At 45.5% G+C, this 25,653-nt stretch overlaps 1 protein-coding gene across 1 annotated transcript in view; it reads right to left on the reverse strand.

Annotated features, from left to right (window-relative positions):
• Positions 1-11,203: 11,203 nt before the first annotated feature.
• The window catches only part of rnf207b (ring finger protein 207b), a gene marked incomplete at both ends in the record, with an annotated part of 38,478 nt that continues 24,028 nt past the window's right edge, over positions 11,204-25,653 (reverse strand). The window contains 8 exons of the mRNA XM_080534327.1: positions 11,204-11,345; positions 11,435-11,530; positions 13,863-13,980; positions 14,068-14,119; positions 14,353-14,538; positions 18,535-18,715; positions 19,704-19,828; positions 25,242-25,310. Of these exons, the coding sequence (XP_080390453.1) occupies positions 11,204-11,345; positions 11,435-11,530; positions 13,863-13,980; positions 14,068-14,119; positions 14,353-14,538; positions 18,535-18,715; positions 19,704-19,828; positions 25,242-25,310 (969 nt within the window). The remainder of the gene's footprint in view (positions 11,346-11,434; positions 11,531-13,862; positions 13,981-14,067; positions 14,120-14,352; positions 14,539-18,534; positions 18,716-19,703; positions 19,829-25,241; positions 25,311-25,653) is intronic.

Raw genomic sequence — 25,653 nt, forward strand, 5'->3', positions numbered from 1 at the left:
GGTCCTCAAATCAGACAGCACAAAAGCTCAGGCAGCAGAAGGCCAAGACTTACTTTGGAAGGTGAGCCGTATCATGAAAGAAGAAGAACAGAGAATCCCAGGATGGTCTGCATTCAATGCCTATGTATCCACGTCAGACATCCCATTAACAACAGTACAATATATGCCCTTCATAAGAGCTTCACCATCAGACCTATCTACAATCTATACAGCTCTTTTGCAGCTCACACAGCTTGCTCAAGAACTGGGACAGAGGCATATACTTGTAACTGCTGACCTTGCCATCTACAGCAAAGCACAGCAAATTCTGTGGAGCAAACCTGAAGCTTCGGATGGCAAGATCACCATGAGAATTGGAGGAATGCACGTCACCATGGCCTTTCTGGCAAGCATTGGGAAGGTGTATGCAGACGGGGGTCTCTTTGACATGATAACCGAGTCTGGAGTCTATGCTGACGCAACAGCTCGGCAGATGCTTCAGGGGAAACAACTGACAAGAGGTGTGAGGAGCATCAAGGTTGTTTCAGAGGCTCTGTTCAGGCTCTTCTGGATGGCACTGGTCTCCTGGCTGAACAAAAAAGGCCAAAGTCCATTGTCTGCTGAACAAGAACACCTCCTGCGAGATGTGCAGCATGCCTTTCATGGCAACGACCAGGTCTCTGCCAGACAGTTCTTAAGTGAAGTGGAGACAGACCTTCCTGAACTGAGGAGAAGAATACAACAGTTTTCAGAGAGGGGAGTTCAACAATCAGCAACTTTTAAGTACTGGCTGAATTTCCTCAAAGGGGCTGATCTCTTACTCAGAATGCTACGATCAGAGCGTGAAGCTAACTTTGACCTTCATCTCAACTGCATGTCTGAAGCAATACCATGGTTCCGGGCTGCTGGCAGGATGAAATGCAATGTGTGGTCATGGTATTTGACAGGTATGACGGCCCACAGTCAATCAAAGACCTGGAGAGGCAAAGGAGAGGTGCAAGTGATGGAAGGCCTACACATGTTATCACTGGCAACACAAATGTCCCAAACTACAGGAAGTACTTGAGGAGTAGTGGAAACAAGACTGCACTGTGCATGTTTGTGAGCAACTACATTGTCACTGCAGCCCCGCAGAGACTACACTCAGATGACTCCATCATCTTGGCAGGTGGATTTGACAAAGGGGAGGAGGTGAAGAGCATCTGCACAGCAGGAGTCAGCAGTTTGACATCACTGTACAGTGATCAGGAGGAGGCAGACACAAGGATGGTGCTCCATGCCATACATCTTGCAGAGTCATATTCCCGCATCATTGTGAGGTCTGACGACACAGATGTGGAAGTACTGCTCATATACTATGCAAGCAAAGAAATGTTTGGTTCATCTCTGGTGTACATGCATACAGGTCATGGAATGAGAGAGAGATATGTCCCCATCAACACCATATCTGAGAAGATTGGAAAAGACATGTCTAACTGTCTACCAGCATGTCATGCACTCACTGGCTGTGACACAACAAGTAGTTTGTACAGAATAGGAAAGACAACAGCATTCAACAAACTCAAGACCCATCTCAGCGAGCTCAAAGATCTGGCCCATTTTGGACTCTCTGCCAGCTTGGAAGAGTCTTTGCCAGTCGCAAGAGAATTTGCGCTACTCCTATATGGAAAAAATAAAATGGAAAATGGATTGATGTGCACAAACCTGGATGAACTGAGGTTCATAATTGCATCAACATCTGATACAGCCTCTGCAAATCTGCCGCCAACAGAGGATGCATTTCAGCAGCATGTGCAGAGAGCAATGTTCCAGACAGCGGTATGGTGTCACAGCCACATGCCAAAACCCCTGTTATGGAGTCCTATTGGCAAGGGGTGGATTATCAGAGATGGGGCCATTCAACCTGTCCTTTTTACAAAAACCCCAGCACCTACAGAAGTGAGAGACATCATTCACTTATATTGCAAAGATGCAAAGTGTGGAGAGAGTGGAAAGTGCCAGTGCCTCTCTGTTGGCCTTCCCTGTACAGAGTTCTGCACCTGCTGTGCAGAATGTCAAAATGTGTCCCCTAATGTTTGAGGACTGTATTTAATTGTACTTTGAATTAAGGTTCCAGTTTTAATAAAACCTGTACTATTTACACCTATGTTTTAGAGGCTTGTAATTTAGAACTAATAAACTTTATTTTATTGGGTTACTCTTATTCTGACTATTTGGTGATGTAGTTCAGCCACCTGGTATTTCCCTCTCCAAATATGATGACCATCAGAGTGAGCATTCTTAACTTATAGGCTATTATGCCACGTATCCCCCATTCGGAATTTGACTGTATCAGAGAAAAGGTAGGCCTATGTCTAAAGAAATCTCATTTGCAATAGAACTGAATGAGATATTTCCATACAACTACTGGTTATTGTTCAATAGCACCCTAGACAATTCAGTAATGATATATTTTTCAGGGATTTCTGTTTTTCTGATAAATGAGAGAAAAGTGATGGAGTTCTATGTTCCTGTCACCAAAAAGTACAATTTCCGTCTAAACTAAAGATAAGTTTACAGGACTATAATTCAGTATTTATTTAGGTAAATAGTTGTCTGACTATTTGGTGATGTAGGACAACCACCTGGTTCATACCTCAGCAAATCTGAAGAGGAAAGGAGTGATCATTCTCAAGTTATGGGCTTTTTTGTCACCTTCCCCATATTCGGCCTGGTCTAATTTGGCTCTTTTTCAGGGATTGGGGTAGCTCTAAAGAACAACCCAAAAAACATATTTTCCCCAAAAATAAAATTTGACAACAATCAATTTCATTAATGGGAGACCCTAAAGATAAGAAAAATAATTGTTGTCATTTGCTCTACCTCGGGTAGGGGTATCTCGAAAACTAAAGCCTTTTTTGAGGACTTGCTGCTAGACTACATGACGTGAGCACACTGTTCAGACGTGATAGCTCGTAGCAGCAGCTAGCTGAGAGAAAGAGCTCCGGAGAATCTCATTGTTTACATTCTTGCCCTGGAAAAGGCTTTGCTTGTAAGTTGCCTTTTCTTTTCTTGTTTAACTACAATGTATAATGTATATGTTTATAAATACATAGCTTATATTATTTAGGTATAAATATTTGTATTGCTATATTGATATTATATGTTGGCTACATACTGTTGATGTTGAAAGTGTAACAGTATAGTTTTGAGCATTACAGTAATTGTACTCTTATGTTTATTTACAGTTTTACAAAAATAACCAAACGACCACTCATGTTTCTGAGGATTTAGTAAAGAACTAAACTTTACTCCATGTGTCAGTGTGTGTTCGCTATCTGTTGAAGTTGCGCCCTGGTTACACGCAGTGGGAACAGAATAGTAAAAAAGCAACCACTCAGCGGGCGGATCGACTCAAGGAGAGAGATCTTCAGCGCAAGCACTGCTCCCCATCATCCTTGCTCACGCCAAGCACACAGCAATATTCATGATGGAAGAGTTGAGCAATGCTGAGACAAGGTCAGTGGCCTCTAGCACATCTAGGTCTTTTAAATCAACAGCCAGTAGGGCAGCTGTCAATGCACGTGTCAAAGTGGAAGTAGCACGCACACGTGCTGGCTATGCAAAAATGGAATCAGAGATTATGATCGAAAAAGCCCAAATGGAAGCAAAATTAAAGAACTTGCTGCATGAGAAAGAAGTGGCAGAAGCCATCGCTGAAGCTAATGTTCTTGAAGCAGCAGCGGAGGAAGAAAACAACGGTATCGAAGCTGTCATTCATGCCACTGTTGACCGCACACGCCAGTACGTAGAACAACAGTCACAGCTACCACTATCTGCCGAAGATGTTAAGGACTCTATAGCCAATCTGGAACCGATAGTCCATAGGCTGAGATCCTCCTCACCACCCAGACAGCGTCTGACTGTTTCATACGAGAGACAGCACTCCTCCACCGTGAAGCATGAGCACAGCTCTCCATCACTGCGACCTAGTAGGCCAAAGACATCAGAGCAGCTCACACCCAGCAGGCCCAAGGGTTCACCATACAAACCAACAGGAAGCGGTGACACAACCGACATCAGTGATGTGGCTCGGTACCTAGCACGCAGAGACCTCGTAACCTCCGGTCTCACCAAGTTCGATGATCACCCAGAAAATTACTGGGCATGGAAGTCGTCCTTCAAGAACGCCATTGACGGACTACTACTCAGTGCTAATGAAGAGATGGACCTCATGATTAAGTGGTTAGGGAGTGAATCTGCAAAGCACGTGAAACGAATAAGAGCAGTACATGTAGGTCATTAATCTCAAGGTCTATGCAAAGCTTGGGAACGCTTAGAAGAGTGCTTCGGGTCTCCAGAGGTAATTGAAAAGTCCCTCTACGACAGGCTGGAGAACTTCCCAAAGATCAGCAATAAAGATCCTGTGAAGCTGAGAGAGCTAAGTGACCTTCTCCAAGAGTTGGAAGCAGCCATGTTCGAAGGTTACCTGCCTGGTTTGAGCTATCTGGACACTTCACGCGGCATTTTGCCCATCGTAGACAAGTTGCCCTACAACATCCAAGAGAAATGGATATCACAGGGTTCCAGATACAAAGCTGAGCGACAGGTAGTTTTTCCCCCATTCACATTCTTCTGCGAGTTCATCACCAAAGAGGCACGAGCTCGCAATGACCCAAGCTTCAGGCTATCGATGAGTAACACAGCCCAGATGAAGTCAGAGCAGCCATTCAAGAGACAAAGTAAGAGCATGGTCTCTGCACACAAGACAGATGTCTCTCACGAGAAAGACACACGAGACGGTTCAGGCCGAACAGCAGTGGACATAAAAAAACTATGCCCTCTCCATAAGAAGCCACACCCCCTAACACGCTGCAGAGGTTTCAGAAGCAAGCCCCTCGAGGAGCGCAAGGCCTTCCTCAAAGACAACGGTGTCTGCTTCAGATGTTGTTCCACAACTACTCATCTAGCCAAGAACTGCACCACAGCCATCAAGTGCATGGAGTGTGAGAGTAACAGCCACACCACGGCTCTTCATCCAGGACCTCCGCCTTCAGCCCCATCTGAGGATGGCGGGGAGGGAGAAGGAGGATCAGACCAATCTGCAGTCACCTCAAATTGCACAGAAGTCTGTGGAGAGGGTCAAAGAGGCAGATCTTGCTCGAAGATTTGCCTGGTGAATATATTCCCAGAAGCACACCCAGAGAGAGCAACCAGAGCATACGTTGTGCTGGATGACCAAAGCAACAGGTCGCTTGCACGGTCTGAATGTTCCACATCAAGGGGTCAGATTCAGCATTCACACTTCGTACATGTGCAGGTACAACTCAGATGACAGGAAGGAGAGCCACAGGCTTTGTGGTGGAATCTGTGGATGGAGCTACAACAGTGACACTACCTACACTAATAGAGTGTAACAACATTCCCACCGAAAGAGCTGAGATACCTATGCCAGAAGCAGCGTTGCATCATTCCCACCTCAAGCCCATAGCATATGGTATACCACCTTTGGATTCTAAAGCACAGATCCTTCTCTTGCTAGGCCGAGACATCCTTAGAGTTCATAAAGTGCGGGAGCAACGTAACGGTCCACATGACGCCCCCTACGCACAACGACTCGACCTGGGATGGGTCATCATAGGAGAAGTCTGCCTAGAGGCAGCCCACAAGCCTTCAGACATCCAAAGCTACCGCACCAATGTGCTTGAGAACCAACGCCCTTCATTCTTCAGCCCATGTCCGAACAGGATCCAGGTGAAGGAGCAATATGTTCCGAAGCCAGCACATCAGATTGCCCCAGCGCAAGGCACCCACAGTATCCGTGAATGCAACTTAGGGAGCACCATCTTCAACACGTCCGGGGATGACAACAAGATTGGACTCTCTATTGAAGACAGACTGTTCTTAAAGGTCATGGACAAAGAAATGTATATGGATGACTGCAACAGCTGGGTGGCACCATTGCCATTCAGAACACCACGTCAGCAACTCCCTCACAGCCGAGGCCAGGCCCTCACACGACTTACCTCTCTTCAAAATACACTGGAGAAAAGGCCCGAGATGAAGAGGCACTTCATCGCGTTCATGCAGAACATCTTCGACCGTGATCATGCTGAGCTGGCTCCTACATTGGAGAACGGACAAGAATGTTGGTACTTACCTATCTTCGGGGTTTATCACCCTCAGAAGCCAGGCCAGATTCGAGTCGTCTTCGATTCCAGTGCAAAATGGAAAGGTGTGTCACTGAACGATGTTCTCCTTTCTGGTCCGGACTTAAATAACAGCCTCTTAGGAGTACTGGTGCGATTCAGAGGAGAACCGATCGCTGTCACTGTGGACATAGAACAAATGTTTCACAGCTTCGTTGTGAAAGAAGACCACAGGAACTTTCTCCGCTTTCTGTGGTACGAGGACAACGATCCTAGGAACGACATATGTGAGTACCGCATGAAGGTTCGCGTATTCGGGAACAGTCCCTCTCCTGCGGTGGCAATCTATGGTCTCAGACGTGCTGCAGCTCATGGTGAAGAAGAATTTGGGTCTGACGCCAAACAGTTCATCGAAAGAGAGTTCTACGTTGACGACGGACTCCTGTCAAGGCCCACAGCACGTGAAGCCATCGACCTACTGAAACGGACACAGGAGATGCTTGCTGTGTCGAACCTGCGACTTCACAAAGTTGCTTCCAACAGCCAGGAGGTTATGGAAGCATTCTCTGCTGAGGACCGAGCAAAGGGACTCAAAGACCTAAACTTGGATGTCGATCCCACTCCTATTCAACGGAACCTTGGAGTGAGTTGGGATCTGAAGAAAGATGTCTTCACGTTTCAAGTAGCAGAATCCACAAAGCCCTTCACACGTAGGGGTGTTCTAGCTACTGTCAACGGCCTCTTCGATCCACTTGGATTCGTTGCACCAGTTACCATACAGGGAAAGATCCTGTTACGAGAGCTCACAAACGAAGCCTCCGACTGGGACTCTCCTCTTCCTCCAGAAAGGGAAGATGAGTGGAACGCTTGGAGAAACTCTCTTCAAGACCTCAGGCAGTTGGAGATCCCAAGAACCTATTCTGCTTCTACAATCTCAACAGCCATAAGAAAGGAGCTACACGTGTTCTCAGACGCTTCAGTGAAGGCTATTGCAGCAGTCGCCTATCTCCAAGTAATTGATGTTGAGCAAAAATGTCAAGTAGGATTTGTCCTTGGAAAAGCTAAGTTAACTCCACAGTCGGCTCACACTATCCCAAGATTGGAGTTGGGAGCTGCCGTGTTGGGTGTGGAAGTCGCTGAGCTAGTCACAAGCGAGCTAGATATAGCTCTGGATGCTGTAAAGTTCTATACAGATAGCCGAGTTGTCCTCGGATACATCAGCAACCAGACAAGAAGGTTCTATGTATATGTGAGCAACAGAGTGCAGCGTATACGGCGGTCTTCTGAACCAACCCAGTGGCACTACATCTCCACAAGCCATAACCCAGCTGACCTTGGGTCACGTTCTGTGCCTGCAGCTATGCTAGGTGAGACAACCTGGCTTAGAGGACCAACGTTTCTGCTACAAGTAGAGGAACCATCATCACCTGAAGTCTTTGACCTCATCAACCCGGACTCAGACATAGAGGTGCGGGCACACATCACCAACCTGCCCAACGACAGAACACACCTTGGATCTCACAGATTCGAGCGTTTTTCCTCATGGAAGCGACTTGTGAGAGCAACAAGTTCACTCATCCACATCGTGGAATCCTGTAAGGCTACCAGCAAAGATCAGGATCAAACTTGCAGTTCATGGCATCACTGCAAGCAGCCTCGCACAGCTGAAGAACTGACAAAAGCTGAACTCATCATCATCAAATGCGTGCAAGGAGAGGCTTACAAGGACGAACTTGCGTGCATAGCAAGTGGAAAGGACATCTCAAGAAGTAGTCCTCTGAAGAAACTCAATCCCTATTGCGACGAAGAAGGCCTCCTGAGAATAGGGGGACGGCTCAGACATTCAGATCTCGCCTACAAGGAAAAACACCCTCTTGTTATTCCGGGACGGAAACACATCGCAAAGCTACTTGTGGAACACCATCACCAAAGGGTGATGCACCAAGGCCGAGTCTTTACCGAAGGCGCTGTCCGCACTGCAGGGTACTGGATCATGGGAGCAAGACGACTGATCAAAGGCATCCTTCACGACTGTGTAACCTGCAAGAAGCTCAGAGGCAGAGTGACGGAACAGATGATGGCCGACCTACCTGTTGATCGCCTGAGTACTGAACCCCCATTCACCTACGTGGGACTGGACGTCTTCGGCCCCTGGCATGTAAGCACAAGACGCACACGAGGAGGACAGGCAAACAGTAAAAGATGGGCTGTTCTTTTCACATGTCTAAGTACGCGCGCTGTCCACATCGAATTGATTGAGTCAATGGACACATCATGCTTTATCAATGCGCTACGCAGGTTCTTTAGTCTAAGAGGACCTGCCAAACAGATTAGATCAGATTGTGGAACAAATTTCACAGGCGCATGCCGAGAGCTGAACATTCTGCTGACCGACCCCAACATGCCTAGCATTCGAAAGTACCTGGGAGAAGAGGGCTGCTCATGGGTCTTCAACCCACCTCATTCATCCCACATGGGAGGCTCCTGGGAAAGGATGATAGGGATATCAAGGCGCATACTTGACTCCATGCTGCTCAAGGCTTGCCCTTCTCGCCTGACTCATGAAGTTCTCTCCACCCTGATGGCAGAGGTTACAGCCATAATCAACGCCAGACCTCTCACCCCCATCTCAATGGATCCAGACTCTCCTTTTCTTCTAACACCAGCTATGCTTCTTACGCAGAAGATGTGCACTCCACTTCCTCCTCCGGGAAATTTCAGTGATACAGACCTCCACAGACAGCAGTGGAAACAGGTTCAGCACCTTGCAAATACTTTCTGGAGCCGATGGAGACATGAATACCTCACGACACTACAGAGTCGCAGCAAGTGGCAAGAGGAACGTCCGAACCTCAAAGTAGGGGATTTGGTCCTTCTCAAAGATGCTCAAGCTAAGCGCAACGACTGGCCCTTAGGACTAGTCAGCCAGACATTCCCTGACAAGGACGGGAAGATCAGAAGAATCGAAGTGAAGATCACCAAACATGGGACGGCTAAAACGTTCTTGAGACCAATATCTGAGACAGTGCTTCTCATGTCGCCAAAGGACTGAGTATCCCTGAGTTGAGGGCGCATAGTGGTATTTCCTCCATACCAGACGGGGAGTGTCATGGTTTCTTAGGTTTTCATTTTAGAGACATCTAGTGGACATTTTTTGACATTACATTCGTTACTGCCTTTATTCAGTGTATATCGGTTTATGGAACATTAGTCACATGACGAACATAAGTCACATGACGTGAGCACACTGTTCAGACGTGATAGCTCGTAGCAGCAGCTAGCTGAGAGAAAGAGCTCCGGAGAATCTCATTGTTTACATTCTTGCCCTGGAAAAGGCTTTGCTTGTAAGTTGCCTTTTCTTTTCTTGTTTAACTACAATGTATAATGTATATGTTTATAAATACATAGCTTATATTATTTAGGTATAAATATTTGTATTGCTATATTGATATTATATGTTGGCTACATACTGTTGATGTTGAAAGTGTAACAGTATAGTTTTGAGCATTACAGTAATTGTACTCTTATGTTTATTTACAGTTTTACAAAAATAACCAAACGACCACTCATGTTTCTGAGGATTTAGTAAATAACTAAACTTTACTCCAGCGTCTGAGGATTCATTGATGTGTCAGTGTGTGTTCGCTATCTGTTGAAGTTGCGCCCTGGTTACACGCAGTGGGAACAGAATAGTGACTTTTGGGGACTTGTCAGCAGAGAGAAGTTTCCTCTTCTCACTGCATGTGCACTAAGAGTGAGTGCCTACTTTGGATCCACGTATCTCTGTGAAATGTCATTTTCACAGATGAAAATAATCAAATCAAAGTACAGGAGCCGCCTTACTGACAGACACCTCACAGACTGTCTCAGACTGGCAGTCAGTAGCTATGAGCCAAACTACAAAGCACTTGTAGACAGTATCCAGTCACAACCATCACACTGACTTGAGTGAGTAACATGACTGTTTCGATGTGAAAAGTAATGCTGCATAAGATGACTGCACTTAGCACTGACTGAAAAAGTACACATTACAGTTCTACTTTATAAAATGCTATAATTATAAATATGTTTGTCAATGTTAATAATATGAGAAAGTACACATTAGTTTTACTTTTGTTTTGATGTGAAAAGTGATGCTGCATAAGATGACTGCACTTAGCACTGACTGAGAAAGTACACATTACAGTTCTACTTTATAAAATGCTAATTGTAAATATGTTTGTCAATGTTAATAAGTAAGAATAATAATTAAGTCAGTCAAGTGTCAAAATGTCAAGAATGTCAATTTGTTAACGTTGGCTAATGTTACTATGAATAAAATGATTTTATCATACTTTCCTCCATTCCATGCCTTTATTTTTGTGTGTTGTAATGAAATGACATAATCAAACTTTGAATTGAATTTCAGTTATGTACAATTCTTAAAGCAAGACAGCTGCCTGATATGCTTGATACAGTCTTTTTTGTTGTTGTTGCATCAATTTTAATGTTGGACCAATGCATTGCATCTAATTAAAATACAGGCAAATAAACGTCATTAAGTTTAAAGTACTATCTTGGCTGTCTTTTTCTCTCAACGCTTCAATAGGTAGATCTTGCCTTCACCAAGGCCGAGGTCAGGGATCTTGGGCTTAAAAAGGTTGGTGACCACTGCTCTAAACCAACTTATGGAATTGGTAAATATAAACCTGCTATGTCAGATAATAAAAACTGGTTCTGATTAAATAAAGATTTCATGGTAAAAACACACAAAAAATCTAATTGCACAAGGTGTTCACATATTTTCAAGCAGCACTGTATATGCACCTTGACCCCACTTGAGGCAAAGAAACACATTGGGAGCACTATCTGGCACGAAGCGCAAAGTATCAATGGGCACGCTATTATTCACATGCAGTTCGTCTACCATTTAGAATCAGAGTCACATTTTAAATAGATAACATGCTACTTTATCAGCTTTCTCAAGCAAAGTTTGCGAATGGATACCAGGCGTTGTGGCATAGCCTGAGCGCTTGAATGCTGTCCTTGTTGCGACTAAATAAAACTTTATGGGTGCTTTCTTTGGCCTTCGTTAGACCATTGAAAGTGCTGCCAAGTTAGAGCGGCAGGTCCATCCAGTTGGCTGTCTCTGCTGTGTTCTTCTGCTTCCCTGGCCAATAGAAATCCTTGAGGGCGGCGTCCTCAGAGAGGTTGTTGAGGGCGCGGTGGTCGTCTGTGGGAACGTTCAGCTCATTCCTGCTGAGGTGATGCAGACAGACAGTGACTCCTCTCTTCCTGCAGGGTGTTGTATTTAGTCATAATTTTTTTTCAGACAGGTTCAGCGTTACCTGCTGAGCTGTGTGTCAGTGTCCATAGTGCTGTCCTCGTAGATCTTTAGCATAGCTTCTGTGCGGTCGTCTTTCAGCTCTTTAGCCTCCTTTAGTCTGTGGTCAAATTGAAAAAGGCATAATCTGTTCACCAGTACATCTTGCAAAATCATTTTATTTGATTGAAAATTTGGTTTATTTATGTTTAACCAAATTTTAGTTAGAATTTTAGTTATTCTAGCCTAGAAACAACTGCTAGTCTCTACCCCGTTGAAAGAATGGGATAGGCGTAAGTGAGATGGTAGTAGAATGGGATAGGCGTAAGTGAGATGGTAGTAGAATGGGATAGGTGTAAGTGAGATGGTAGTAGAATGGGATATGTGTAAGTCAAATGGTAGTAGAATGGGATATGTGTACCGGTAAGTCAAATGGTAGTAGAATGGGATAGGCGTTAAGTGAGATGGTAGTAGAATGGGATAGGTGTAAGTCAGATGGTAGTAGAATGGGATAGGTGTAAGTCAGATGGTAGTAGAATGGGATGTGTAATTCAGAGGGTAGTAGAATGGGATGTGTAAGTCAGATGGTAGTAGAATGGGATAGGTGTAAGTCAGATGGTAGTAGAATGGGATATGTGTAAGTCAGATGGTAGTAGAATGGGATATGTGTAAGTCAGATGGTAGTAGAATGGGATATGTGTAAGGGTGAAACCCAATTCACCCCTCCGGCTCCGTTTTCACACCTTTGGGGAGGGCTATCCACGGCTCCGTTTGGAGAAATTCGTGGGGGACGTTTTATTCGGAGCCATAACCCTTCGCCCCAGAAAGCATTGCGAATCATCTACAGAAATGATTTCGCTCTGATTTCGCTCTAGTTAATACGGAACATGTCATTTACTTTTTCTGTAATTACTTATTAATAAAGATTAGAAAAATTATGATAACCATCTTATTATCTTAGTTTAATGTAATTTCAATGCATTATAGACCTTTTCTTTAACAAGCATAACAAAAAAATCGCTTTTATGTCGAGGTGCTGTGTCTAACGTTACAGGCTGATTTGTGGACGACAGTCGCCCATATGACATATTTCCATGTCTGATGGCATATGACACCTACTAATGTCATTTCAATGCATTATAGACCTTTTCTTTACAACAAGCATAACAAAAAAATTGCTGTTATGCCGAGGTGCTGTGCCTATGCTTAACATAGAAAGTTCCACAGTCCAGCGCGCTCGGGTTTAGCAGTAGAGGACTCGTACCTGATCACTTCCATTAGACTACCAAAGCAGGACACCGGAGCACTCATATCTGCACGTTTGTCACAGGCGCCGGCGTCAGTCCAATGGAAGTGTCAAGCACAGCCTTCCCCATAGAAATACATCGGTGCGCGATTTCAGAGATGTACAATCATGTTTATTTAGAAATAAATTATTACCTGTGGTGTTTGACAGCGGATGATGGTAGACATATTTAAAGTAAAGTCTAACGTTAGGCTGATATGTGCATGACAGGCGCGAACCGGCAATCTAATCCGAGCAGTTGTTATTATGTAATATTATCGATGGATGTGCCATTTTTGATGGAGGGCAGTGAGCGGGAGACTCATCAAGTCTCATGTAGTTAATTAATGCAGTGGACAGCGGCTGTTTCTCCACCGTTCCTGTCACATCGGATTTCGGAACGTCATAAAAATAAATCTGTAACTCATGCATTTTTTCATGTTTCCCTTTGATGGTATATGACGCCGTAAATTTTACTTAAGTTCAGCCGCGAAGTTGTTGAACTGTTGTCCTATATCAGTGCAGACTGGCAGGATAGGAGCACAGGTTAGAGCTTATTCTGTCATGGTCTGATAATGAAGCATTGTTCTTTTTTATTTGATGACTTGTTTGATCGATTGATAGCGTAAAACTTAAGTTGTGAATGAATCGCGAGCGTCAATGCTTTTCTACGATACTGATGACGTATCAGTCTTGAAGGGTTGTCCCATTTCATAGGGGAACCACTACGTCTTGTGGCTCTGTTCGGAGGCCTTGGCTCCAAAGCGAGTGGCACTCCAAAACGATCCGAAGTGGTAGAAAAGATAATCGGGATTGGGCCTAAGTCAGATGGTAGTAGAATGGGATAGGTGTAAGTCAGATGGTAGTAGCTCCAACTTGCTCCCACCTTGCTTATACCTATCCAATTCTATCAGATCCACAAGGGGCTAGGGGGGTCAGCAATTTCTGCATTCAAGTACCCCTCTGAAATGCGTAAACTTGTATTTTCCGACTGGGAAACCTGTGTTACTACTAGAAATCTCAAGTTACCCAGTTGGATACAGGGGAACAGGGGAACCCTACGACAGCATTAGTTGTACATTTGCCATTCAGTCCCGTTAGACTAGACCTATGTAAGAATGCTGTTGTATTCTGGGATATGGAGTTCTAAGTTGATGCGCTCCAGTACCTTGGCTCGAGACGTTCCTTCACCTTGGCGATGGAGTGGATGTAGGGACCGATCTGGCGGGCTATGGTGGTCAGGTAGCCGTTCTCTTGTTTGAGCTGCATCAGATCGTGAAGCTGTGCTGGAGACAGAAGGGACACGTCAAGTACACCGTCTGACCCCATCTCTCTCAGGGAGCGAACAGACCAAACACAACCACCTCCATTACCTTCATATATGGCTTGTTCATTTGCGACCCTCTGGAAGGTCTCCTCCCAGATCTAGACGAGTGTTCCCACAACGGAGACGAGCCGTTAGAGAAGACAGAGTAGTTTGATATCTATTACACTGTTACTTTTGTACACGGTGTATGTGAAAAACAGTAATCCATATAACACATTCCTATTGTAAAATAACTGTATGTAAGTCTATTGTTCTAGATCAAAAGAGATTTTTTTTATTTTTTTTTAAGAGATGGATATGTAATCCATGAGAGAGTTCCTCTGGCCCCTACCTCCTCAAACATGGCCCTCAGGAGCTCCACCGTGGTGTACTCTGACAAGATCTGCCTGTCCATCTTCAGCGCGTGCTCCAGGATCTCTCCCATGGTGTCCGTCCTGATCAGGGAGTGGTGCTTGGTCAGGTCCCTGTGAGTCTCCTGCATCTGGTCCTTCAGCTGCTGAATGGCCATCTGCAGCATCTGTTCAGAGCCACGTATGAAGTCAGTTCTACCCACCTCTTCAAGGCATTATCTTCTAAATCATGGGGTATACATGGCCTGGGGCTGGTCCAATGGTCTGGTACCAGTACCGTGGCCTGGTGTAGTCCAGTGGTCTAGCACCACGGTCTACTGTGCACACATACAGTTAGGTCCATATATACTGTATTTGGACACAGACAGACTTTTTGTAATTTTAGCTGTTTACCAAAACATCTTCAAGTTACAGTTATATAATGAATATGGGCTTAAAGTTCAGACTCTCAGCTTTAAGGTAAGGGTATTCACATCCAAATTGAAGGAAGGGTTTAGGAATTACAGCTCTTTAATATGTAGCTCCCTCTTTTTCAAGGGACCAAAAGTAATTGGACAATTGACTCAAAAGCTGTTTCATGGGCCAGTGTGGGCTATTCCTTCATTATTTCTTTATCAATTAAGGTAATGGTAAATGAAAATGGTAAAGAAAAACCCCTTCACAACATCCAGCCAAGTGAAGAACAGTCTCCAGGAGGTAGGCATATCATTATCCAAGTGTACCATAAAGAGAAGACTTCACATGAACAAATACAGAGGGTTCACCACAAGGTGCAAGCCATTCATAAGCCTCAAGAATAGAAAGGCCAGATTAGACTTTGCCAAAAAATATCTAAAAAAGCCAGCCCTGTTCGGGAAGAGCATTCCTTGGACAGATGAAACTCAGATCAACCTGTACCAGAATGATGGGAATAAAAAAGTATGGATAAGGCTTGGAAGGCTCATGATCCGACGCTTACCACATCATCTGTAAAACACCTTGGAGGCAGTGTGATGGCATGGGCATGCATGGCTTCCAATGGCACTGGGTCACTATTGTTTATTGATGATGTGACAGAAGACAGAAGCAGACGGATGAATTCTGAAGTGTTTAGGGATATTCTGTCTGCTCAGATTCAGACAAATTCAGCAAAGTTGATTGAATGGCGCTTCACAATACAGATGGACAATGACCCAAAACATACTGCGTAAGCAACCCAGGAGTTTTTTAAGGCAAAGAATTGGAATATTCTGCAATGGCTGAGTCAATCACCTGATCTCAACCCGATTGAGCATGTCTTTCACTTGCTGAAGACAAAACTAAAGGCAGAAAGACCCACGAACAAACAACAACTGAAGACAGCTGCAGTAAAGGCTTGGTAAAGCATCACAAAGGAGGAAACCCAGCATTTGGTGATGTCCATGGGTTCCAGACTTCAGGCAGTCATTGCCTGCAAAGGATCCTCGACAAAGTATTACAAATTTACATTTTATTTATGATTATGTTAATTTGTCCAATTACTTTTGAGCTCCTGAAAATAGGGGACTGTGTATAAAAATGGTTGCAATTCCTAAATATTTCATACAATATTTTTGTTCAACCCCTTGAATTAAAGCTGCAAGTCTACACTTCAATTACATCTCGATTGTTTCATTTCAAGTCCATTGTGGTGGCGTACAGAGCCAAAATTATGGAAATTGTGTCACTGTCCAAATATTTACGGACCTAACTGTATGTGACACAGTCTGATCATTTGGTCCGCATGTCGACAACCAATCAAAATGTTCAGACTTTTCTTTTGAAACACGGAACTACGTTTCAACGTTGTTGAGTATCACAACACAAACTCGCTAGTCAAGCGAAAACACTACAACGAAATGGATTGGGTGAGTAACCCCCACTGCTACCTAGTTAACTATTAACTAGTTAACACTACTTTACATTGTTAGAAGGCTCACAAAACAAGCTGTGTTAGTTGACTAGTGATGTGTCATATATTAAATCAAGGGGTATATACAGTGTATTTCATTATATAAAATTGTAGGAAATATTACGGCCTGTTGTTGAAAAGCATTCAAAAGGGTGATCTGGGATCAGTACTGTCCGTCCATTTTTTACCTTTTACATCTATGATATATAAACAATGACTCTTGACGATTATAACTTATAAATGCTTCACCAGCTTAGTTCAACTATCGTACCCCATCAGAACTCACAATATATGCTTGATTTACTCTGTTGTTCGTAAACGATGTAATTGTAAACAGACACTGTATAGCAGGGGTCGGCAATTAAGTTTGGCCTCGGGCCCAAAAAAATGTTGCCACTAGATGGCGGGCCCGAGCATAATCAAAGGCTAATTTAAGTAATTGATTGTTAAAAAATGTGACACGTTCTAATGCTTTGACTTCTTCTAACCCTAACCCTTCTTCTTTCGAAAAATGTACACATCGCTAGTCAACTAACACAGCTTGTTTTGTGAGCCTGCTAACAATGTAAAGTAGTGTTATAGTTAACTAGTTAGCAGTCCAATCCATTGCGTTGCAGTATTTTGGCGTGACTAGCGAGTTTGTGTTGTGATTCTCAACAACGTTGAAACGTAGTTTCACCCTTTTCCATATTTTTTATGTGTGGACTGACGATGTAGCGCAGCCTAACTTATTCTAATAATGATTTAACATCGTTTTATTCTGATAATTAATGCCCCTCCTCCCAGACAAGATCACATTATTATTGGATTGGTTGTTTGCGTGCCGGGTGAAGTTAGCTAAACATTTAACCTGCTAGCTAGCAAGAGAAACATAATGTCACTCTCCAAAGGTCTAAAGGCGAAAGTTGACGGTGAAAACAGGGCAAACAGGAATGGACAGCGAACTATACGTTCATCCTACCTCGTTTCATCAATGCAAAGCCGTTATGAGACTCACATTTTACGTGCTCACAATGTTCCCTTTCTATACATGCGAGTCGTCCTTTTCGTCAATGAATGCGATAAAGACGCACGAGAGGAATCGATTGATGCATAAAAACCTTGAGAACTGCCTGCGGAGCAAATAGTGACCGATGGGAGAGATGCCACTTTTCACATTAAGTGAGTACCAAGCCTGTCGTTATTGTATTTAATAACCTAATTGTATTTTGTATATTTTGAATGAATGAATGGCTCATTGTAATTATTATCCCTAATACTATTAGTAATAGCGTGTTTGCTCTGTCGTTTCAGGTCTATGCACCACCATGATCAAGCGGATTCTGCGGGGGGGGGTTTGCGCCGATTTTGTTGTCAATGTTTTTCAGAAAATTAAACTGAATATGCTTTGTTACTGTTCATATGTGTGTTGCAGTCACATATACGTAAACATTACGTTAGAATGATTTACTGAGCTGGTGTTATTTTTTTCAAACCACACACAGCATGTCGGCTATTTCAGTACCACGCGTTGTCCACCTACTTATGATTCACTATGAGGGGTTCAGCGTCAGTGCGCTTCGGTGCACCCCGCTGCCTGATTGTCTGTCCCTCTGTCATTCACTCTCAACATGGATAAAAGTACAATAAGCATTATTCAGGTGGAGGTAGATTCTCTATTCTGACATTATAGGCGCTATATGTGGGACTGTCGGTCCGATATTGTAAAAGAAAAAAAAAGTGGATTCTCAAAATAATCTGCTGGGCCAAATATTATTGGTGATGGGCCAGCAATGGCCCACGGGCCGCCTATTGCCGACCCCTGCTGTATAGCATCAAAACATGGATAAAACCATCACTTAGATCTGATGGGTGGTCAGTCCTTGTATCCATAGCTCCGTCTATGTATCTGAGACCCATCCCTCACCTCAGCGCCGTTGTTAGGGTCTTAGCCCAGCCCACAATTCGTCAACGGGGGGGGGGGGGGGGGGTAGTTTTTGATTGACGGGTGGTAGCTTTGCACTAAATCGACGGCGATGCGGTACCTTTTCATTTTTTGCTTATCCCCCCACCCCCCCAGGGTCCGGAGATCCGGGGATATTCAGAAAACATTAGGGGGGCTCGAGCCCCGGATGCCCAGGGCCTAACCACGCCACTGCCTCACCTGTTTACCCCAAAGGTGCTTTTGGGAGAATACTTTATGTTCTTGTTTGAATCTCCCAGATTGCCCCTTTAAACTGAAGAACCATGGGAGGTTTCTTTGGTCTCCTCTGACCTTGTAGCTGCTCTCGTAGCTGCGGCAGTGCTGGGTGAAGGGCGTCTCCCCCCCCTCAGCCAGGAGGACCTTGGTGCTGATGTAGCGGTGGGCAGTGGGCCTGCGCACCAGAGAGGAGCCCAGCACAGACATGTCGCTGGCCGCAGGGGAGTGGCACGGGCCAGACAGAGACGCCTGCAGCCTGAGAGAGCCAGAAACACAACGGCTCAGAAGCACGGCACAGACTGAACAACAGACAGACTGAACAACAGACAGACTGAACAACAGACAGATTGAACAACAGACAGATTAAACAACAGACAGATTAAACAACAGACAGATTAAACAACAGACAGATTTAACAACAGACAGACTGAACAACAGACAGACTGAACAACAGACAGATTGAACAACAGACAGATTGAACAAGAGACAGATTAAACAACAGACAGATTTAACAACAGACAGATTAAACAACAGACAGATTTAACAACAGACAGATTTAACAACAGATAGACTGAACAACAGACAGATTGAACAACAGACAGACTGAACAACAGACAGATTAAACAACAGACACATTTAACAACAGACAGACTGAACAACAGACAGACTGAACAACAGACAGATTGAACAACAGACAGATTGAACAAGAGACAGATTAAACAACAGACAGATTTAACAACAGACAGATTAAACAACAGACAGATTTAACAACAGACAGATTTAGCAACAGATAGACTGAACAACAGACAGATTGAACAACAGACAGACTGAACAACAGACAGACTGAACAACAGACAGACTGAACAACAGACAGACTGAACAACAGACAGATTTAACAACAGACAGATTTAACAACAGACAGACTGAACAACAGACAGATTTAACAACAGATTTCTACCTAATATATTGTAGGGTATGTTGAGGACAACAGCGCAGCATGTTTTAGCGGTATAAGCATCAACTGAGATGAGAAGTTTGGTACTAGTACTTTGACACACTGGAAACACAAATGGAAGTGTTGCGTTAATAATGCATTGGATCCGGCTTATAGAGACTAATTCTAACATGAGATCTGCGTAGGTTAGACCCCTCAAAATCTGGTGCAAATCTTCGACTAACATCAATGCATGGTTTACACTGAAGTTCAAATCTCTGGTTAAATTTGGGAGTGAAATATGACTTACAGTCCACTGGTGTTGCTCAAACCCAGCCCAGACACACTGCCAGTGATGGACAGGGAGCGTCTCTGGCCCAGCAGTAACAGAGACTCAAGGCAGCGGGCAAACTCCGACCGGTACTCTGTGTTGATCTGAACCAGTGGCAAAAAAAGACCCGTCAACAAATTCACATGATGTTGAGTTTATGTCAAAGTTCAAGCTCAAAACATTATTGAACATTTTAGGTTTGGCTACTTTAGATTAGATTCAACTTTATTGTACAATCTTCATCCGGGAAGGGGAGAAACAGCGGACCAAGCCATCACCTCCAGACTCAGGCCCACTGAACGCAGCCCGGGATTGGGAAATGCGGGTAGACCTCAGCCAGAGGCTCACCTTCCCACCCGAAATTGCAGCGACCAACCTGCGCCCAGACCTAGTCCTCTGGTCCAAGTCCTGCCGGCGTGTCTTCATCGTAGAACTGACGGTCCCATGGGAGGAGGCCATCGATGAGGCATTCGAACGGAAGAGGCTGCGGTATGCCAACTTAGCAGTCGAAGCAGAGGGGCGGGGCTGGAACGTGAAGGTGTGGCCAGTGGAGGTGGGCTGCAGAGGCTTTGTAGCCAGCTCCACCACAAGGCTCCTGAGGGCAGTAGGGATCAGAGGACAGGCCCAACGGAAGGCAATTAAAGAACTGTCCACTGCAGCAGAACGGAGCAGTCACTGGCTGTGGCTGAAACGTAGGGACCCAACATGGGCTCCCAAATGACCATGTGGTGCCACCGTGCGACACACACCCAGGCCTGATCAGCCTGTGGTGGGCCAACCTCGGCAGAGGGTGTCTTGTGATAAATGGCCGAAACACCCAATGAGGTCGGGGACCACAACTGAAGATGTGTCGTACTGGTGGCACCACGTGATCATTGCCAAATTCCACTCCACCCAAGAGGACATCTCCAACTCCACTCAGTCAATTGTTGTGCTAATTATTTAGGGATTTTAATCTAGTCCTATTAAGAATCCTGATGTCTGGTGTCAAAACCAGTGACCGCTGCGAAAGGGCAGCTGACAACCTGGGAAAGACCTGGTGACGGCTTGAAGAGACAGCTGACAGGAGGGAACAGACCCCAACGGGGCTGGCATGGGTTAGCTACCCGTGTTGGCAGGAGCCTTTCACTACACAGTGACTTGGTTCCACCCAACTATGGCTACGAAAAGTTCAAAAGGAAAAACACCCCTAGAGTCTGCGAGAGCGGGGGCGGAAGATGACTCAACGGCGGATCACACGGTAACAGACCCTGGAACGGAAATGACAACGAATCAAATGATCAGCACGGTAGTTGACGGAGTAACAACACTGGCAGGACACAAGCTACAAAGCTGCATCTGTGGCTGGAAAAAGATAACATCAGAGAAGGGTCTCAAGATCCACCAGGACAGGAAAAAGTGCCTAAGAGAGCTTAGCGAGGTGCCTCGCATTGACCACTACTTCCTCAGAGGTAGGGCAAATCAGTCGAGTGAAGCCCAGTGGCAGGATATTCACCACAGTCCACAGGGTATCAGAACCCCAGACGAAGCTCAACCAAGCACAGATCCATCAACGGACATGAGTCCAGAGCCTATCCAGCCACAGACAGCAGTAGAGAGGAAGATGAATGGACGGAAGCCTCAAATCTTGTGGCCTAAAGCCTGCCAGAAAAAGGAGTGGGAAAACACTGACACAGACCTTGTCCATCTTCTAGAAGGTCTGAAAGGGGGCGTGGAAAGAAAGCTGGACAAGATTGGAGAGATCATTTACTACAGCTATGGAACAGAGAGATTTGGGGTGAAAAGTAAGAACCATGGGACACAGAAGGAACCATCAGCCCATCTCAAGTCCAGGAGACAACAAGAGATTGAAAGACTTGTGAAAGAAAGAAGGTGCCTGAGAAAACAGTGGAAGAAGGCCACAGAAGTGGAAAGGAAAGGACTTGAGGCACTACAGGCCGACATCAAGCAGCGTCTTGCAACACTGCGAAGAGCAGAATGCTTGAGAAAGCAACACAAGAAGAAAGAGCGAACGAGGACTGCCTTCTACAGAGATCCCTACAAGTTCGTCAAAGACCTCTTTGTCAAGGAGAAAACGGGTACCCTCAAAGTACCCATAAGGGAACTAGAGGAGCACCTGAGGAAGACCTACTCCGACAACCAGAGGCATGTGCCAGCCAGCATTCCGGATGACATGCCACCAATCCAACCACCTGAGCACCAGATGGAAACAAGGCCCCCTACATGGAGCGAAGTTGAGAGCACAGTAAAACGGGCAAGAACAGCCTCAGCCCCTGGGCCCAACGGCGTTCCATACAGGCTATATAAGAACAGTCCAGGCGTCTTGAAATATCTCTGGAAGCTAATGAAAGTGGCATGGGAAAAGGGAATCATACCAAAGGCATGGCGAAGGGCAGGAGGTATCCTGATTCCCAAAGAGAAGAATTCCTCAACCATCGACCAGTTCCGCCAGATCAGTCTACTGAATGTGGAAGGAAAGATTTTCTTCAGTGTTGTGGCCCAGAGGCTCTCAGTATTCTTGCAGAAGAACAACTTTGTCGACACCTCAGTGCAGAAGGCAGGGATAAGTGGATTCTCAGGATGCCTGGAACACACAAATGTTATCTGGCACCAGGTACAAACGGCCAAGAAGGAGAAAAAAGACCTGCATGTGGTTTTCTTAGATCTTGCCAATGCCTTCGGGTCAGTGCCTCATGAGATTTTGTGGACAGCGTTCAACTTCTTCCAAGTCCCAGAGGGCATCACAAGGCTGGTCAAAGCCTACTTCCAGGACCTCCAGTTTTGTGTTACAGCACAAGCCAGTACAACTGCATGGCAGCACCTCGAGATAGGCATAATGGCGGGCTGCACCATCTCTCCACTGGCGTTTACCATGGCAATGGAGCTCATTATTCGAGCATCCCGATGGGTCGTTGGAGGGGAACGGTTGAAGAGCGGGCTGCGTCTTCCTCCAATCAGGGCGTACATGGATGACATGACGACAATAACAACAACAAACGCATGCACCAAACGCCTGCTGGATAAACTCCAGGGAAACATCAAATGGGCACGAATGGAGATTAAACCCAGCAAGTCCCGCAGTATCTCCATTGTCAAAGGCAAGCTCGCCAATGAGAGGTTCCACGTCAACAACGAGCCAATACCAACAGTTCTGGAGAAGCCTATCAAAAGCCTTGGCCGCTGGTATAGCGCAGAACTCAAAGACTCGAAGCAGGTGGAACAACTCAGGCAGGATACAATCAGTGGCCTCAAGCAGATCAACAACACTGCTCTCCCTGGGAAGCTGAAGCTGTGGTGCTTTCAGTTTGGGCTGCTGCCCCGTCTCATGTGGCCAATTTCCATCTACGAGGTCACACTGTCCCATGCCAACCGGCTGGAGAGACTGGTGAATGCACAAGTGAGGAAGTGGCTTGGACTGCCGAGAGGCCTTAGCAGCATAGGCCTGTATGGCAACGGAGCCCTCTCCCTACCAATCTCAAGCCTGGTGGAGGAGTACAAATGTGCCAAATCAAGGCTGGAAATGACTCTCACAGAATCCCGGGATCCATTCGTCAGAGGTGCTGCTCCGATCCTAGCAACGGGGAGGAAATGGAAGCCATCTGCAGCAGTTGCGGTGGCAAAGACCGCCCTCAGACACCTGGATATAGTGGGGCATGTCCAACATGGCAGAGGGGGCCTTGGTTTGGAAACAACAACACCCACATGGCAAAAGGCTACTCCAACCGAACGGCGGAAGATGGTGGTTGAGGAGGTGCGCCACCAGGAGGAAGCAGCCAGGTGCGCCAAGGCAGTCTCCTAAGCCCAGCAAGGCCGCTGGATGAAGTGGGAGAGCGTGGAGAGGAGGAAAATCACATGGAACGAGCTGTGGAGCATGGAGTCTAATAGGCTAAGTTTCATCATCAGAGCCACATATGATGTCCTGCCCTCTCCTACCAACCTACATCTCTGGTATGGAGAGGACCCAGCCTGTCTCCAGTGTGCAGCCCCAGCAAGCCTCAAACACATCTTGGTGGGTTGCAAGACCAGTCTAACTCAAGGAAGATACACCTGGCGCCACAACCAAGTGCTAAAGTGCTTGGCTGCCGAACTTGAGCACAAGAGGGTAACCACCAACGCCATGCCTCTAAATGCCCAGACTACCTTTCCACGGAAAACAATCTTCATCCGGGAAGGGGAGAAACAGCGGACCAAGCCATCACCTCCAGACTCAGGCCCACTGAACGCAGCCCGGGATTGGGAAATGCGGGTAGACCTCAGCCAGAGGCTCACCTTCCCACCCGAAATTGCAGCGACCAACCTGCGCCCAGACCTAGTCCTCTGGTCCAAGTCCTGCCGGCGTGTCTTCATCGTAGAACTGTTGGTCCCATGGGAGGAGGCCATCGATGAGGCATTCGAACGGAAGAGGCTGCGGTATGCCAACTTAGCAGTCGAAGCAGAGGGGCGGGGCTGGAACGTGAAGGTGTGGCCAGTGGAGGTGGGCTGCAGAGGCTTTGTAGCCAGCTCCACCACAAGGCTCCTGAGGGCAGTAGGGATCAGAGGACAGGCCCAACGGAAGGCAATTAAAGAACTGTCCACTGCAGCAGAACGGAGCAGTCACTGGCTGTGGCTGAAACGTAGGGACCCAACATGGGCTCCCAAATGACCATGTGGTGCCACCGTGCGACACACACCCAGGCCTGATCAGCCTGTGGTGGGCCAACCTCGGCAGAGGGTGTCTTGTGATAAATGGCCGAAACACCCAATGAGGTCGGGGACCACAACTGAAGATGTGTCGTACTGGTGGCACCACGTGATCATTGCCAAATTCCACTCCACCCAAGAGGACATCTCCAACTCCACTCAGTCAATTGTTGTGCTAATTATTTAGGGATTTTAACATCTAGTCCTATTAAGAATCCATCATTGCAGAGTACAAATATAGTACTAGACAACGAAATGCAGTTTAGCATCTAACCAGAAGTGCAAATAGTGATATAAGAACATGATATAAAAAAACATGACAATGATAGTGATAGATACAGTAAGGCATTTAGCCTACGGTAGTTTAGAGGTATATCCAGTTATGAGCTATGTGCAGTTAAGGTAGCTTATACACAGTATGTAATGTGTCGATGTATAAAAAGAGGCTATATCAAAGAGGTATGTGCTATGTGAAATATACAGTATGTGCAAAGGTAGTATTGTAAACATCCGTAGTGCAAAGGTTAGAGAGTGATCACATTAACCAGGGATGTGAAACCATCATTGTATTGTTATTGTCATTGGATAGATTTTACTTATCGTTTTACTTCTACTCATGTCTGAATCAGGGTTGCCTTCTGTCTGTGTTTTAACATGTTGTATTGTCTGTTGTTGTTTTTTGGCTGCAGTGTGGTGTAAGCCCAAAACACATTTCCCAGTCATGGGACAATAAAGTGACTTGTGACTTTTGATCCCAAGGTACCTGGCTTCTACTTTTCAGACTCAGTCACAAAACGTCAGTTTCAGTGGCAAAATGAAACAAAATAAATGCTGTACCTTGCTACTCTGAGCTGGTCTCAGTCTGTGTGGCAGTTTGACAATCTTCTTCAGCCTTTCCATCAGTTGCTGAATAAAAGATACCGTAGTCAAACATGTGCTTAACCTTCATTATTGCTAATATCAAATCTAATGTTTCGATTGGATGTTGCCCTGAGAGTCTTGGAATCAGATCTGGCCTTCACCGTACTTACATAGCCCATATCACCCTTCACTGTACTTACATAACCCATATCACCCTTCACTGTACTTACATAAACCATATCACCCTTCACTGTACTTACATAACCCATATCACCCTTCACTGTACTTACATAACCCATATCACCCTTCACTGTACTTACATAACCCATATCACCCTTCACTGTACTTACATAGCCCATATCACCCTTCACTGTACTTACATAACCCA

Source organism: Nansenia antarctica (assembly GCF_963989245.1).
Source record: "Nansenia antarctica genome assembly, chromosome: 6".
Classification (NCBI taxonomy): domain Eukaryota; kingdom Metazoa; phylum Chordata; class Actinopteri; order Argentiniformes; family Microstomatidae; genus Nansenia; species Nansenia antarctica.